The sequence below is a fragment of the Haematobia irritans genome, chromosome 1, assembly GCF_050003625.1.
Source record: "Haematobia irritans isolate KBUSLIRL chromosome 1, ASM5000362v1, whole genome shotgun sequence".
Lineage (NCBI taxonomy): Eukaryota > Metazoa > Arthropoda > Insecta > Diptera > Muscidae > Haematobia > Haematobia irritans.
Window position 1 is genome coordinate 147059132 of NC_134397.1, and position 18260 is coordinate 147077391.

General features: G+C 33.7%; 1 protein-coding gene across 1 annotated transcript in view; it reads left to right on the top strand.

The window, feature by feature from the left end:
• The first annotated feature begins 206 nt into the window (after positions 1-206).
• LOC142221976 (uncharacterized) overlaps positions 207-18260 on the top strand; it is a 39850-nt gene continuing 21796 nt past the window's right edge. The window contains exons 1-2 of the mRNA XM_075291870.1: positions 207-877; positions 14540-14730. Coding sequence (XP_075147985.1) covers positions 769-877; positions 14540-14730 — 300 coding nt within the window. The 5' untranslated portion in view covers positions 207-768. The remainder of the gene's footprint in view (positions 878-14539; positions 14731-18260) is intronic.

Sequence of the window (18260 nt, forward strand, 5' to 3'; positions counted from 1 at the left end):
ACAACAAAGTTCATACAAAAAAAAAAAAAAAAAACAAAACAAAACATTCAAACGAACTATTTCAATGTTCTTTATTCCGAGGAATGGGGAAATTTGATTGACTACCGCCACCAGCAACAAAAAACACCACGGTTGCCCGCCACTCTTTTTTTTAATCAAGGCAAACAACAACGAAAAACAGTTTTCGTATAGCACCTGACGAATAGAGTTGGCTAATTGTATTGCAACGGAAAAAATGACCAAAAATATTCTATACTCGCTTCCAAAGAAAATACAAACAAAAGAAAATTAAATTACTTATGGGAAATTTTGAAAAACAAAACAAATATTAACAAGTTTTATTACAATTACAAGAAATCCGTTTCCTTTTTTTTTGAATTCCCAAATCAATGTGCCTGAGTAGTGAGTGTTGACAAGTGCTGAAGTATTTCGCAATTGCGAACAATTTCAACTACAATTATGAAGTTATGCAAAAGTTTATCCTGCAGAAATTCAAAGGTTGACTTTTGTTGTCTTCGTCTGAGTTGGAAATATCAACAGCTATTAAACTACCAATGCTGTCATTATTACAACTAAAATTATTAGTATGCGTGTGTGTGTGTTCTGTGTGTTATTGCGTAAAAAAAAAATTCAATTACTGAAAACGGAATTGTAACAAGCGTCGACAAGTTGAACAACTTGAAGAGACAACAATTTCAAATCATTGTCACTCATTATTCATTGTTTAAACTAACAAAATAAATATAACATTTATCGTGAGTGTATAAAATGATTTCAGAAAGATTTATAAAAGTTTTAATCGTTCTCTTTGGAATCGCATTGAAATTCCTCAATTGTTATGGTGACGTTGGTTTGCCGTTGATACAAATAAGTCATGGTACGTTGCACATACGGTTGATTATACCATAGAAACTCATATAAATCTACATTCATGCATATCTATAAATAAATCTATATACATAAGTGAGAGTTTATTTAGTAAAATTTAGCGATACCTTATTTGCGTAGTATGTTAACTCGACATTACATGTTTTTATAACCAAAGGATTAAAATATTATTGTTGTTGTCGAGAATAATAAATACTTGAAAATGAAGTGTATGCGACGGACGCAGAGGAGGAGGGATCCCGGGGGCTGGTACCTGAAAATAAAATAATAAAACAAAATCGAGTTAAATCGACCTTTTTAAGGAATAAAGGGTGATACGGTCAAAATTTGGTCAAGGGAAAACGCGTGTAAATCGGTAAAATCGGTGAAATCGTTTATTTATAAAATTCAGGAAAAATATTCAGTTAGGCTTTCGCTTTTCCAAATCCGAATTGCCGGGCCTCACGCTTGACATCTGCCATCAGATTTAGTACAGCCACGTTGTCCACCTTCTTAGCCGCAGAAAGCCAGTTTGCCTTGAACTGCTGCTCGTCCTTAGCAGTTTTTTTGGTCTTCTTTAGGTTCCGCTTGACAATAGCCCAGTATTTCTCAATTGGGCGGAGCTCTGGCGTGTTGGGAGGGTTCTTGTCCTTGGGAACCACCTGCACGTTGTCGGCGGCGTACCACTCCATGGCCTTTTTACGGTAATGGCAAGATGCCAAATCCAGCCAAAACAGTACGGAACAACCGTGTTTCTTCAGGAAAGGCAGCAGACGTTTATTCATACACTCTTTCACGTAAATTTCTTGGTTGACAGTCCCGGAAGCTATGAAAATGCTGCTTTTCAAGCCACAGGTACTTATGTGCATGAAAATATCTGCTACCTTTCCCCTTCCTTTTGCCGTATAAAACTCCTGTCCCGGAAGCTGCTTGTAGTCGGCTTTGACGTAGGTTTCGTCGTCCATTACCACGCAGTCAAACTTCGTCAGCATCGTCGTGTACAGCCTCCGGGGTCGCGCTTTGGCCGTCATATTTTGTTTATCATCGCGATTTGGAGTCACTACCTTCTTGTAAGTCGATAGTCAGGCTCGTTTTTTGGCTCGATTCACGGTTGTAGACGATACACCCAGCTTATTTGCGGCATCTCGGAGAGAGAGGTTAGGGTTTCGCTTGAAACTACCGGCAACTCTCTTTGTCGTCTCAGCGGCTTCCGGTTTTCGATTTCCCCCCGTAGCCAGACTTTCTGGCTGTCGACAAACGTTCCCAAAACACTTTAATTACATTTGTAACGGTTGATTTGGCAACTTTTAGCGATTTTGCCAGCTTTGCGTGCGAGTAACTCGGATTTTCACGATGCGCGAGCAAAATTTTGATACGCTGCTCTTCTTGCTTGGACGGCATTTTGACAACTGAAGAGTGAATTCCAAAATCAAAATAGGAGCAACATTCTACACACACACCTTCAAAATGAGGGGTGTTCAGGTTTTTTAAATGCAAAATTGAAAGATATACGTCAAGTTTATATTGACCCTATCACCCTTTACATTGAATTTGCATTGATTTAGATATTTTATGCTGTTTTGATTTCAGCTAGGTTAGGTTAGGTGGAACACCGATGTATCAGGCTCATGGACTATTCAGTCCATTGTGATACCACATTGGTGAACTTCTCTCTTATCACTGAGTGCTGCCCGATTCAATGTTAAGCTCAATGACAAGTGACCTCCTTTTTATAGCCGAGCCCGAACGGCGTTCCACATTGCAGGGAAACCACTTAGAGAAGCTTTGAAACCCTCAGAAATGTCACCAGCATTACTGAGGTGGGATAATCCACCGCTGAAAACTTTTTGGTGTTCGAATTTCAGCTAAAAAGCAGTAAAAGTATGTTTGTCATGATGGTTGGATGGACGATCGTTTCGGAATTACCACATTCCACATCAGCATCCTCTACTTGATGGAAGCAAAGTCTACTATCAAAAACCTTTTTCGGGGAACACTTATTTTTGGATAAAATACTTCTAGATTTACAATTTCAGGGAAATCGGATGAAAATTTCAGCAAATCTAGAATCCTAAGATATCAAATTGCGATATCAGTACGATATGGCGTCTATAGCAAAATATACACACCATATTGGGCACATCTATTTGTGGATCTAAAATAGTTCTGGATTTACATTTTCAAGGTAATCGTATACTATTTTTGGGTAAATCCAGAAAGCTAAGAAATAAAATTGGGAGATCAGTGAATATGGGAGATACATAGCAAAACATGGACCGATATAAATAATATTCGTCACCCCTATTTGTGGATCTAAACTACCTCTAAAATCTTTGTTTGAGGCAAATCGGATAAAAATAAAAAAACGCCCAAGAAGTTAAATCGGGAGATAAGCCTAAAGGGAAGACATACAAAAACTTAGACCGATACACACCATGCTCGGCACGGCAAAATAACGGTGTCTAAATGTCCAAGATGTCAAATCGGGAGATCAGCTATACCAAAACATGGACCTGTACACACAATGCTCGGTACACTTATTTGTGAACTTAAGTACCTTTAGATTAACAATTTCATGATAATAAAATCTGCGTTGTATAGATGCTCAAGAAACAACATCGGGTGCCGGTTTAACAGGTTAACTGATAAGTCCCCGGTCTAACAAAGAAAAACACATTTTTTGTCAAAATTCGTTTTTATTATTCAACATAGTTCCCTTCAAGAGCAATACAACGATTATAACGACCTTCCAATTTTTTGATACCATTTTGGTAGTACTCCTTCGGTTTTGCCTCAAAATAGGCTTCAGTTTCGGCGATCACCTCTGCATTGCAGCCAAATTTTTTCCCTGCGAGCATCCTTTTGAGGTCTGAGCTCAAGAAAATTTCGCTGGGGGCCAGATCTGGAGAATACGGTGGGTGGGGAAGCAATTCAAAGTCCAATTCATGAATTTTTGCCATCGTTCTCAATGACTTGTGGCACGGTGCGTTGTCTTAGTGGAACAACACTTTTTTCTTCTTCATATGGGGCCGTTTTGCAGCGATTTCGACCTTCAAACGCTCCAATAACGCCATATAATAGTCACTGTTGATGGATTTTCCCTTCTCATCCCAAATAACAGAGGCCATTACTTTGCCAGCGGACATTTGAGTCTTTCCACGCTTTGGAGACGGTTCACCGGTCGCTGTCCACTCAGCCGACTGTCGATTGGACTCAGGAGTGTAGTGATGGAGCCATGTTTCATCCATTATCACATATCGACCGAAAAACTCGGGTGTATTACGAGTTAACAGCTGCAAACACCGCTCAGAATCATCAACACATTGTTGTTTTTGGTCAAATGTAAGCTCGCGCGGCACCCATTTTGCATAGAGCTTCCGCATATCCAAATATTGATGAATGATATGACCAACACGTTCCTTTGAAATCTTTAAGGCCTCTGCTATCTCGATAAACTTCATTTTACGGTCATTCAAAATCATTTTGTGGATTTTTTTGATGTTTTCGTCGGTAACCCCTCTTTCGGTCGTCCACTGCGTTCACCGTCCTCCGTGCTCATTTCACCACGCTTGAATTTTGCATACCAATCAATTATTGTTGATTTCCATGGGGCAGAGTCCGGAAACTCATTATCAAGCCAAGTTTTTGCTTCCACCGTATTTTTTCCCTTCAGAAAACAGTATTCTATCAAAACACGAAATTCCTTTTTTCCATTTTTTTTCATAATAACAAAAGTTGCTCAACAAAAGACGCTCTATCTCACAAACTAATTGACTTACAGACGTCAAATTTTGACACGAATCATTTGAAGAATAAAATTTTGACAAAATTTACATTAGAATAGAAATTGGACAAAATTTTCTATGGGAATAAAATGATGACAAAATTTTCTATAGAAATAAAAATTTGACAAAATTTTCTATAGAAATAAAATTTTGACAATATTTTCTATAGAAATAAAATTTTGACAAAATTTGGTATAGAAAAAAATTGTTGACAAAATAAGAATATAATTTTTCATATGGAAATAAAATTTTGACAAATTTTCCATAAGAATAAAAATTGGACAAAATTTTCTATGAAATGAAATAAAATTTTGACAAATTTTTTTTATGGGAATACAATTTTGACAAAATTTTCTATAGAAATAAAATTTTGAATTTTGTATAAAAATAAATGTTGACAAAATTATCTATAAGAATAAAATTTTTCATATAGAAATAAAATTTTGGAAAAATTTCCATTAGAATAAAAATTGGACAACATTTTCTATGGGAATAAAATTTTGACAAAATTTTCTATAGAAATAAAATTTTGACAAAATTTTCTATAGAAATAAAATTTTAACAAAATTTGGTATAGAAACAAATTGTGGACAAAATTTTCTATAAGAATAAAATTTTTCATACAGAAATAAAATTTTGGAAAAAAATCCATTAGAATAAAAATTGGACAACATTTTCTATGCGAATAAAATTTTTCCAAAATTTTATATAGAAATAAAATTTTGACAAAATTTGGTATAGAAAAAAATTGTTGACAAAATAAGAATATAATTTTTCATATGGAAATAAAATTTTACATAAGACTAAAAATTGGACAAAATTTTCTATGAAATGAAATAAAATTTTGACAACATTTTCTATGGAAATAAATTGTTGATAAAAATTTCTATAAGAATAAAATTTTACATATAGAAATAAAATGTTGATAAAATTTCCATTAGAATAGAAATTGGACAAAATTTTCTATAGAAATAAAATCTTGACAAAATTTTCTATGGGAATAAAATTTTGACAAAATTTGCTATAGAAAAAAATTGTTGACAAATTTTCTATAAGAATAAAATTATGACAAATTTTCCATAAGAATAAAAATTTGACAAAATTTTCTATAGAAATAAAATATTTACAAAATTTTCTATAGAAATAAAATTTTGGAAAAATTTTCTATAGAAATAAAATTTTGGAAAAATTTTCTATAGAAATAAAATTTTGGAAAAATTTTCTATAGAAATAAAATTTTGACAAAATTTTCTATAGAAATAAATTGTTGAAAAAAATTTCTATAAGAATAAAATTTTTCATATAGAATTAAATTTTTGACAAAATTCCCTTAGAAAGTTGGACAAAATTTTCTATAGAAATAAAATTTTGACAAAATTTTCTATAGGAATAAATTGTTGAAAAAATTTTCTATAGAAATAAAATTTTGGCAAAAAATCCTATAGAAATAAATTGTTGACAACATTTTCTTAGAAATAAAGTTTTGACAAATTTCCTATAGAAATAAAATTTTGACAACATTTTCTATAGAAATAAAATTTTGCAAAATATTTTTTTTTTTAGAAAAACAAAACAAAAAAATGTCTAAATCGGTCTAGATTTAAATATACGTATACTTTCACAATAGTCTTGAAATTTGATATAATGTAATTTTAGCACCTTTTGGCTTCGAAAAGTACCTTTTTAGTAGATTTTTAGTGCTTTTTCGTCAACATGATTTATCATCCCTGCCTACCCGAAGTCGGTTGAATTCGGCCGGGGCAAGACTCTGTGCGTGTGTGAGTGAATGTATACAAATGGCCAGCTTAACTAACCTAACCTAAGATTCTAATATTAGAGCAGTTCATTTATATTTACTATGGTCCAATTACGTTTCAGTGATGTGATGAGATAATGTGGATCAATATACCTTAAAACATAATATCAAATAGTTAAATTAACCAAAATCGCAATTTGTGGATCATTGTACGATCGATGTCCTATTATGTGGGATGAGATTTTTTATTTTTTTTATTTTAGCACACGATTTTATGTAAAATCGTTATGACATCCATGGTGATGATTTGGTTGGCGATGAAATTTGTGCGTATTTAATCTATTGGATACCGGCATTCATATTCCTTCATGTGGAAACTTTGGAGCCCAGTGTAATGTTGGCATTTGGTTACCCAATTTTCACAATTGACATTTAATGTGTACACTTTATGTACATATACTTGTAGTAGCTCTTGTGGTGACCATATTTGCTATGAATAACCTTACCAAGCCAACAGTAAGTGGCCTGGAGGGTAATTACAATAGTCCCACAATAGAATCTGTAAAACAAAAATAATAACATATTTATTAAAACATTAAGAACAAATGTTGTATGTATTTACTTCCGCTAACCACCAAAATATTGAAAGCTTCCATTATGATATATTGTGATTAAGCAAACTTTTGTTACGTGATAGAAAATATATGTGATTAAATGTGGTATGGGCTATGATGTTATACCATTTTGTCATTCTGCCAAATGTTATATTGAACGCCTAGGCATAGGCGAAAATAACCTTGACGTTGGCTCTGTATTGGTCAAATAACGAATTGAAATTTCCATTAATTTTATCTTCCTGTGGTTTAGCACATTCCTGTCTAATGATTCTTTTCAGCGCATCACTTCAACGCATCCAATTCAACTTTTGGTTTCAAGCTATAACATTTTGTTTGAATGAAATTATAAGTTTTCTATACTTTCTTCTTTCACAAATATTTCGGTATCACAAAATAACAAAAAACAAGTATATCCGGCCATAAGTTCGGCCAGGCCGAATCTTATGTATGCTCCACCATGGATTGCGTAGAAACTTCTACTAAAGACTGTCGTCCACAATCGAATTACTTGGGTTGTGGTACACTCAAAAAAAAGTGAACTCACTATTTCACTAAAGCCAATTTAACTATATTTTAGTTCATGAACTTATTATATTTGGTGAAAGTTTCATTTACTCTAATAATTTTTTGCGTACGTTAGTTAAATTAACTAAAAGACGGCAAAAAATTATACACAAGTTAAGGATAGAGATTTACTAAATTCGTATTTGTCATAAAATAGTTCATTATTTCTTCAAATTTGTAAATTTTACTACAAATGCGTCCATCATGAACTTCGTATGTCACTAAAGACATTCTTGCAATTTTGAACTCCAATTTTTTCCTTCAAACTACAAAATTTTCTTTAATATGTGTAAAAAATTATTTATGTCTAATAACTTTTCTTGAATTTGTCGAAAAATATTTACTTATTTTTGTGATATCAGCGTGATGCCAGCGCTTATAATACTGTTTAGTTAAAAATTTCTAAAAATATTCAAAAATTTCCAAAATTAATCAAAAGTTTTCTTCCTGGCGGGTTCACTGTTTTTTCAGTGTAATACTTACCGATGGCAAGGTATCTTAAAACTTCTTAACATCGTCTTCTAAATTCTAAGTTAGTCCATACATGGTATATATTAGTCAAAAAAGGTATATTAAATAAATATATAAATCAGTTTTTGACTGGTATATATAGGAAAGTCTACAAATAATTACGAACCGATATCAACTTCTGCGCGGTTATTAGAGAGGAGGAATTGAAATATGGAATCAGTTTATATGGGGGGCTATATATAATTATGGATGATTGCTAGAGACCATATACTAACACCACGAACCAAATTTCAATTTGATCGGATGAATTTTGCTCCTTCAAGAGGCTCTGGAATTCAAATCTGGGTAACGGTTTATATGGGCTATATATAATTATGAACCGATATGGACCAATCTTTGAATATTTTTTATCTTTAATACAAAACCTAGTTTTGGCTCTTATTACCCATTGGATTTTGCAACTTCTTCCAGATATACTATTTTATAGGAGTTCTATTCAGAACCACGGTTACCACAATTGGTAGAGTTCTGCCAAAAATGGTAGATTGGTAGAATTCTTGATGATTTGGTAGATTTTGCAAACTATTCCTCTCCCGCAATGAAGTACTCTACAAATATTTATAGAAATAAAATTTTGACAAAAAATTTCTATAGAAATACAATTTTAACACACTTTTCCATACAAATAAAATTTGAAGAAAAATTTTTATAGAAATAAAATTTTGACAAATTTTTCTATAGAAATAAAATTTTGATAAAATTTTCAAGAGAAATAAAATTTTGACAAAATTTTCTTTAGAAATAAAATGTTAGCAAAATTTTTTATAGAAATAAAATTTTGACAAAATTTCCTATAGAAATAAAATTTTGACAAAATTTTCTATAGAAATAAAATTTTGACAAAATTTTCTATAGAAATAAAATTTTGACAGCATTTTTTATCAAAATAAAATTTTGACAAAATTTTTTATCAAAATAAAATTTTGACAAAATCTTCTATAGAAATAAAATTTTAACAAAATTTTCTATAGAAATAAAATTTCGACAAAATTTTATATCAAAATAAATTGTTTACATAATTTTCTATAGAAATAAAATGTTGACAATTTTTTCTATAGAGATACGATTTTGTCAAAATTTTCTATAAAAATTTTTACAAAATTTTTTATAGAAATAAAATTTTGACAAATAAAATAAAATTTAGAAATAAAATTTAGATACAATTTTTTATCAAAATAAAATTTTGACAAATTTTTTTATCAAAATAAAATTTTGACAAAATTTTTTATCAAAATAAAATTTTGACAAAATTTGCTATAGAAATAAAATTTTCATACGTTTTGCTTTGTTATTGTTGATTTTTTTTATTTAATCATTGTTGTTGTTTTTTTTTTATTTCAGCTTAAAACCATGCATTGACTAAACTACAAGTGTAGCTTAACCAACAGAGGAAATAATGTTTGTCAAATTTATTTGGGCAAAGCCCAAAGAGATATGTTTGTACAAATTTATTTCGGCATAAGCCGGCTATCATGTAAAACCTTTTTTCGGAAGGTTCAAGTGTGATTTACTTTTGGGTTTAGTGAACTGCCTGAATTTATTCTGATAATTGGTTGATAGTTTTGTTGCAAGTAAAGGATGCTGATGAGGAATGTGGTAATTCCGAAACGTGCGTCCATCCAACCATCTTGCAGTCTATAGGACTTTGTCCAAATAAATTTGACAAACATTCTTTTCCTCTGTTGGTTAAGCTACACTTGTAGTTTAATCAATGCATGGTTTTAAGCTGAGATCAAAAACAACAACAAATAAAATTTTGACAAAATTGACAGAATAATATGTTGACTACATTTTCTATGGAAATAAAAAATTGAAGAAAATTTCTATATAAATAAAATTTTGACAACATTTTCTATAAAATTAAAAATAAATAAATTAAAATTAAAATAAACTTTTCTGTAGAAATAAAATTTTGCAAATTAAGATTTTTTTATTGGCAATTTTTTGGTAAAATTCTCTCAAAAATTATTTTTGGTTCGAGTGGCAACTGTGTTCAGAATCCTACGGTAGGTTAGGTTAAGTATAGTAAGGTATGGATACAGCCCGTTATTTTGGGGCTTAATTAGGCTATTCAGTCCAAAATGGTGAGCTTCTCTTTTATCAATGAATGTTGCCCGATTTTATGTTTAGCTCAATGACAAGGAACTTCAGTCCGAACTGCATTCCACATTATGGATAAACCACTTTGAGAAGCTTTCAAACTCTCAGAAATGTTACCAGCATTAGTAGGAGGGGATAGTCCACCTCTGAAAACTTTTTGGTATTCGGTCGAAACTGGAAGTAAACCATGGCCCATTGTATGCAAGGCTAAAATACTAACCATTAAAACACGGTGGCTCCCTTCAGAACCCGTAGAAGGAGCTGGTGATGGTGGAGTCGGTCAGAATGTGGACTGACATAGTTGTTGCAAAAAGAGAGGCCGTCCATCACTTCTTTTAACAATAAATTCAGAACCTTCTCCGTCGACTGCGCCATCGCCAGCTCCTTCTAAACTGAAAAAAAGCATGCCCGGTTCCAAAGATTTTGTCTTTTCTTTAACAATTTTGGTATTGATTCCGAGCCAAAGAAGCGGAGAATACAAGCCACCGTGGTGTAATGGTTAGCATGCCCGCCTTGCATACACAAGGTCGTGGGTTTGATTCCTGCTTCGACCGAACACCAAAAATTTTTTCAGCGGTGGATTATCCCACCTCAGTAATGCTGGTGACATTTCTGTGGGTTTCAAAGCTTCTCTATGTGGTTTCACTGCAATGTGGAACGCCGTTCGGACTCGGCTATAAAAAGGAGGTCCCTTGTCATTGAGCTTAACATGGTATCGGGCAGCACTAAGTGATAAGAGAGAAGTTCACCAATGTGGTATCACAATGGACTGAATAGTCTAAGTTAGCCTGATACATCGGGCTGCCACCTAACCTAACCTAAGGATACTTTTAAGACACTATTCTCTTTTAAATTTGGGTTTTGTGTACTTGATTCTAGGAAACAAATTTTAATTATTCAGTTTTCAGCCTTTTTTCTACATATGCCATCAAAGTCTTTTAAAAAAGAGTTAACGACAATTTTATTTTGCAAATTCAGACTCGACTTCCAGTAGAATTTATGCTATGTTTCAAGTAAAAAACGTCTTTAAAATAAAGTGTTGAAAAACATGTCATATTTGTGAACGATTTTTGCTTTGTAGTCAAGATGCAAAAGGCAACAAATTAAAGACAATTTCATAATTTTAAAGAATTTTTCTGAATTATTAAAGTCAAGTTGACCTTACCCCAAAAAATTTTTCTTTCATGTTATGATACCCATTTTTAAGTCAAATCATTTAATTATAAGGACAATACGACTTCATTGAAAAGTTTATCGACTTTTGGATAAGGAAAAAAAACTTTATATTAGAGAAATGCGTCTTCAATGCTAAGCAAAATTTGCATTCGTATTTTGAGGACATTAAATCTTTGGCCTCACGACAATATTTTTTTTAGTGTACGTGTTCTGAAGGGAGCCGTTGTGGTTAAATGGTTAGCATTTTTGTCTTGCATACAATGCGTTCAAAAGCTTGGTAGCAATTCTTGCTTGCATAAGATTTCCATAATCAAATCAATTTGCATATTTTCATCTGAGTTATCAAAATTTTCTTACATAATTCTAAAGTAACGATAGTTAAACTCCCACATACACAATGCTGCATATACGCAACATCGGGCATGAGAGGTTTAAGATGATTTTGTAAACCAAATATCCCAGCAAAAAAGCGTCGCCAAAAAAGTAGTGAAAATGTTCTTTTTGAATCCGGAAGCGGTGGAAAATTGGCGCAGAAGCGATGAAGTTAACATGGGCTTGTCATAGAACGGATGTCCGTTGCATTGAATTTGCATCACTTCTTCGTGATCCGAATTCAGTGTTTTGGATGTGAATTAAAATATGTTGTGTTGTTTTGCCAAATAAATAATTGTTATAATGTTTTATGACTTTCAATGCATCTGGCGTTTGTCTGAAATGTTTGACCCCAATATTTTCAAAAATTCGAAATTTTTCTAGAAAGGATCTGTCAGTTTTTTCGACAAAATTTAAATAATTTTTAACATTTTATAAATTCTTACTCTATTTTTAACCTATTTGCAACAAAAAAAGTTAGAGCTGGGCGGAAGCGGGTTTTTTTTGGCTGAAGCCGATGTTCGGCAAAAAAAAGCAATAGTCGGCCGAAGCCGATTATTTTCCTTAAATTTGTAATTAAAGAAATTTTGATGTTTTTTAGTTCAATATTAGAATATTTTTTTAAACAAATGCATAAATACAACAATAAAAGGTAATTCATTTGATATTATAGTGACAAAACAAGATTTTTACGTATATTTGTACTGGGTGTTTTGACTGAGAAAAATTCAACACTTGGACAATTCAATATCAAATAAATTATTCAAAAAGCTTCGGCTTCGGTTAATCGGCCTCTTGATGCCGAAGACCGATTCGTGGCCGATTATCGATATTTGGCCGAATGCCGAAGCTTCGGTCGAGCTCTATTACCCATTAAAAAAGCGAGTTTTAAAAAATTGAATTAAAATAACTTCCTGTGTAGTCAAAATAAAGAACATCTTTGGGAGAAAATTTTTGAAGTGCTTTTAAAGTTGTGCATTTAGAAGAACTTCCCAATTTTATGCTGGGATGGTTTTCATCAACGAAGGAATGCATAAGTCTCGTATACTAAATTTAATAAGAAAAAGGCAAAGATTTAAAACTTTATTATACCCTCCACCATAGGATGGGGGGTATATTAACTTTGTCATTCCGTTTGTAACACATCGAAATATTGCTCTAAGACCCCATAAAGTATATATATTCTGGGTCGTGGTGAAATTCTGAGTCGATCTGAGCATGTCCGTCCGTCTGTTGAAATCACGCTAACTTCCGAACGAAACAAGCTATCGACTTGAAACTTGGAACAAGTAGTTGTTATTGATGTAGGTCGGATGGTATTGCAAATGGGCCATATCGGTCCACTTTTATGTCTATAAACGGACCCCCAAATTTGGATTTCGAGGCCTCTAAGAGAAGCAAATTTCATCCGATCCGGCTGAAATTTGGTACATGGTGTTAGTATATGGTCTCTAACAACCATGCAAAAATTGGTCCACATCGGTCCATAATTATATATAGCCCCCATATAAACCGATCCCCCGATTTGGGTTGTGGAACCTCTAAGAGAAGCAAATTTCATCCGATCCGGCTGAAATTTGGTACGTGGTGTTAGTATATGGTCTCTAACAACCATGCAAAAATTGGTCCACATCGGTCCATAATTATATATAGCCCCCATATAAACCGATCTCCGATTTGGCTTGTGGAGACTCTAATAGAAGCAAATTTCATCCGATCTGGCTGAAATTTGGTACATGGTGTGAGTATATGGTCTCTAACAATCATGCAAAAATTGGCCCACATCGGTCCATAATTATATATAGCCCCCATATAAACCGATCACCAGATTTGACCTCCGGAGCCTCTAAGAGAAGCAAATTTCATCCGATCCGGCTGAAATTTGGTACATGGTGTTGGTATATGTTCTCTAATGACCATGCAAAAATTGGTCCACATCGGTCCATAATTATATATAGCCCCCATATAAACCGATCCCCAGATTTGACCTCCGGAGCCTCTTACAGGAGCAAAAGTCATCCGATCTGGTTGAAATTTGCAACGTGGTGTTAGTATAAGGCCGCTAATACCCATGCCAAAATTGGTCCATATCAATCTATAGTTATATATAGCCGATCCCCAATCACACAAAAATTGGTCCATATCGGTTCATATTCATGGTTGCCACTCGAGCTAAAAATAATCTACCAAAATTTTATTTTTATGGAAAACATTGTCAAAGTGTTATTTCTATAGAAAATTTTATCCAAATTTTATTTCTATAGAAAATTTTTTCCATTTATTTCTATAGAAAAATTTTTCCATGACATTTGGTACATGGTGTTAGTATATGGTCTCTAACAACTATGCAAAAATTGGTCCACATCGGTCCATAATTATATATAAACCGATCACCAGATTTGACCTCCGGAGCCTCTTGGAAGACCAAAATTCATCTGATTCAGTTGAAATTTGGTACGTGGTGTTAATATACGGCCTTATACACCAATGCAAAAATTGGTCGAAATCGGTCCATAATTATATGTAGCCCCCATATAAACCGATAGGCCAAATACATTCGTAGAGACAAAACCAGATATTTATGAATGACTTATCATACATTATCACCGCCACCACCCCCATCCATTGCCCCAGGGCAAAACATTGCTATAGTAACATACCTTATGATTCTTGAATTTTATATAAACATGAACAATTTTCATATCCGCATTGGAACATTAAAGTGAACGTTTGTTTTAATTCCCATTATGCTTTTTGTTTGTTTTTTTCAGATGATGATGACTTCGGTGACGATTATCCGGAACTTCGTGAGGAGGTGCATTTGGAAGATTTCTTTTGGACTGGTTCCGGGGATGGGCCACCCGATTATTTGAAACAGGTGCATACGGGCATAAGTAAAGGCAAAGATGTTGTGGTTAAAACGGAAACAGTTGTTGCCACTGTCTATGTCGATGGTAATAATGTGAGTAATGTGATTTGTTATGATTGTTGTGAGACAATTGGCGTTTTGGTTAATGGGTGGTTATGGTTATTGATTTCTATGGGTTAATTAAATTGCTGACACTTCCTATGATTGGGTTTTCGTTTCGATTAATCGATTGTGGTTTTATTTGTAAGAGTAAATATACAATAAAACAAGTAAGTAAAGTCTAAAGTCGGGCGGGGCCGACTATATTATACCCTGCACCACATTGTAGATCCACATTTTCGATAGCATATCAAATCTGTCCAAGGTTTTTGTTCCCATATACATATTTTTATACTCTCGACCATAGGATGGGGGGTATATTAACTTTGCCATTCCGTTTGTAACACATCGAAATATTGCTCTAAGACCCCATAAAGTATATATATTCTGGATCGTGGTGAAATTCTGAGTCGATGTCCGTCCGTCCGTCTGTTGAAATCACGCTAACTTCAGAACGAAACAATCTATCGACTTGAAACTTGGCACAAGTAGTTGTTATTGATGTAGATCGGATGGTATTGAAAATGGGCCATATCGGAAACTATTACGTATAGCCCCCATATAAACCGACGCTCAGATTTGGCTTGCGGAGTCTCTTGGAGGAGCAAAATTCATCCGATCCGGTTGAAATTTGGTACATGGTGTTAGTATATGGTCTCCCACAACCATGCAAAAATTGGTCCAAATCGGTCCATAATTATATGTAGCCCCCATATAAACCGATCCCCAGATTTGGCTTGCGGAGCCTCTAAGAGAAGCAAATTTTATCCGATCCGGTTGAAATGTGGTACATGGTGTTAGTATATGTTCTCTAATAACCATGCAAAAATTGGTTCACATCGGTCCATAATTATATATAGCCCCCATATAAACCGATCCTCAGATTTGACCTCCGGAGCCCCTTGGAAGAGCAAAATTCACCCGATCTGGTTGAAATTTGGTACGTGGTGTTAGTATATGATCTCTAACAACCATGCAAAAATTGGTCCACACCGGTATTAATTATATATAACCCCCATTTAAACCGATCCCCAGATTTCACCTCCGGAGCTATTGGAGGAGCAAAATTCATCCGACCCGGTTGGAATTTGGTACGTGGTGAAATTTGGTATATTGCGTTAGTATATGGCCTCTAACAACCATGCCAAAATTGGTTCATATCGGTCTATAGTTATATATAGCCGATTCCCAAAAATAATCTACCCAAATTTTATTTCTATAGAAAATTTTGTCAAAATTTTTGTACTATAGAAAATTTTGTCAAAATTATTTTACTATAGAAAATTTTGTCAAAATTTTATTACTATACCCAGCAAAATTTATGATTACTGGTGGTACCTTCAACTTTTGTGGAAGTGGAAAATCTTACTCAGACTTCACATCATTGTTGTTGTAGTTGCCATCAATCCCTGTAGTTGCTTTCTTCGCCGTTTTGTGGGTTGTTGAAACTTCGTTTGGCTTAATTTAAAATTGCTGCATTGTTGTTGTTGGGTGTAATTGGAATTCGGTTGTTGCTATTCTTTTGGGCAAAAAAAAACTAATAATTTAGCTCATATTTAAGTAGGAAGAATTCCCCAGTCCTTCATTGGATTTTATTTATTTATTTATTTATTTATTTACTTATTTAGTCATTCAGCTATGGTAAGCCAGCTTGAAGATAAATTCATTAGTACAATAAGTTTATATATTCTTTAACGTTAAACAAAAAATGCGGACCAGAAAAAAAATTATGTAACGATAAAAAAAAAAATTCTATAGAAAATTTTGTCAAAATTTTATTTCTATTTCTGATTGATTATCGTTGACCTTTTTATTTTATTTTTTAGCAATACTTATCATAGTTTCGGCTATAGGTCGATTAAAAAACATAGGATTGATGTTTTTATTTAAGTTTTATTTTCAATATTTCGGTTGACTTCGTCAAAACCGTTTTCAAGGATTTATTCAGGTGTGTAAAACATGAAGTGTGTGAAGCTGTGCACACCAGAATAAATCCTTGAAAAATGTTTTGACGGAGCCAACCGAAATATTGGAAATAAAACTTAAATAAGAACATCAATCCTATGTTTTTTAATCGACCTATAGCCGAAACTATGATAAGTATTGCTTAAAAATAAAATTTTATTTCCATAGAAAATTTTGTAAAAATTTTATTGCTATAGAAAATTTTGTCAAAATTTTATTTCTATAGAAAATTTTGTCAAACTGAATTATTTACGTATTTAATCGGTCTTGTTTTGTTTAATATATACCCCGTATGGACTAACTTACAATTGAGAAGACGGTGTTAAGTTTTATGATACCTTGCCATCAGCAAGTGTTACCGCAACGCAAGTAATTCGATTGTGGATGACAGTCTTTAATACAAGTTTCTATGCAATCCATGGTGGAGGGTACATAAGGGTTCGGCCTGGCCGAACTTATGGCTGTATATACTTGTTAAATCTGACCCGATCTGGACAAAATTTGTTAGATTTCTACAAAATTATTAGACTTTAAATTTAACAGGTTGGCTGATAAGTCCCCGATCTGACACATAGATGGTGTCGCTAGTATTAAATGCATATTATTTTTATATAGTACCAACCTTCAAATGATTCGTGTCAAAATTTGACGTCTGTGACGTTTGTGAGATAGAGCGTCTTTTGTGAAGCAACTTTTGTTATTGTGAAAGAAAGGGAATAAAGGAATTTCGTGTTTTGATAAAATACTGTTTTCTGAAGGGAAAAAATACGGTGAAAGCAAACACTTGGCTTGATAATGAGTTTCCGGACTCTGCCCCAGGGAAATCAACAATAATTGATTGGTATGCAAAATTCAAGCATGGTGAAATGAGCACGGAGGACGGTGAACGCAGTGGACGCCCGGAAGAGGTGGTTACCGACGAAAACATCAAAAAAAATCCACAAAATGATTTTGAATGACCGTAAAATGAAGTTGATCGAGATAGCAGAGGCCTTGAAGATATCAAAGGAACGTGTTGGTCATATCATTCATCAATATTTGGAAGCTCTGTGCACATTTGACCAAAAACAACAACGTGTTGATGATTCTGAGCGGTGTTTGCAGCTGTTAACGCGTAATACACCCGAGTTTTTCGGTCGATATGTGACAATGGATGAAACATGGCTCCATCACTACACTCCTGAGTCCAATCGACAGTAGGCTGAGTGGACAGCGACCGGTGAACCATCTCCGAAGCGTGGAAAAACTCAAAAGTCCGCTGGCAAAGTAATGGCCTCTGTTTTTTGGGATGCGCATGGAATAATTTTTATCGATTATCTTGAGAAGGGAAAACCATCAACAGTTACTATTATATGGCGTTATTGGAGCGTTTGAAGGTCGAAATCGCGGCAAAGCGGCCCCATATGAAGAAGAAAAAAATGTTGTTCCACTAAGACAACGCATCGTGCCACAAGTCATTGAGAACGATGGCAAAAATTCATGAATTGGACTTCGAATTGCTTCCCCACCCACCGTATTATCCAGATCTAGCCCCACAGCGTCTTTTTCTTGTTCTCAGA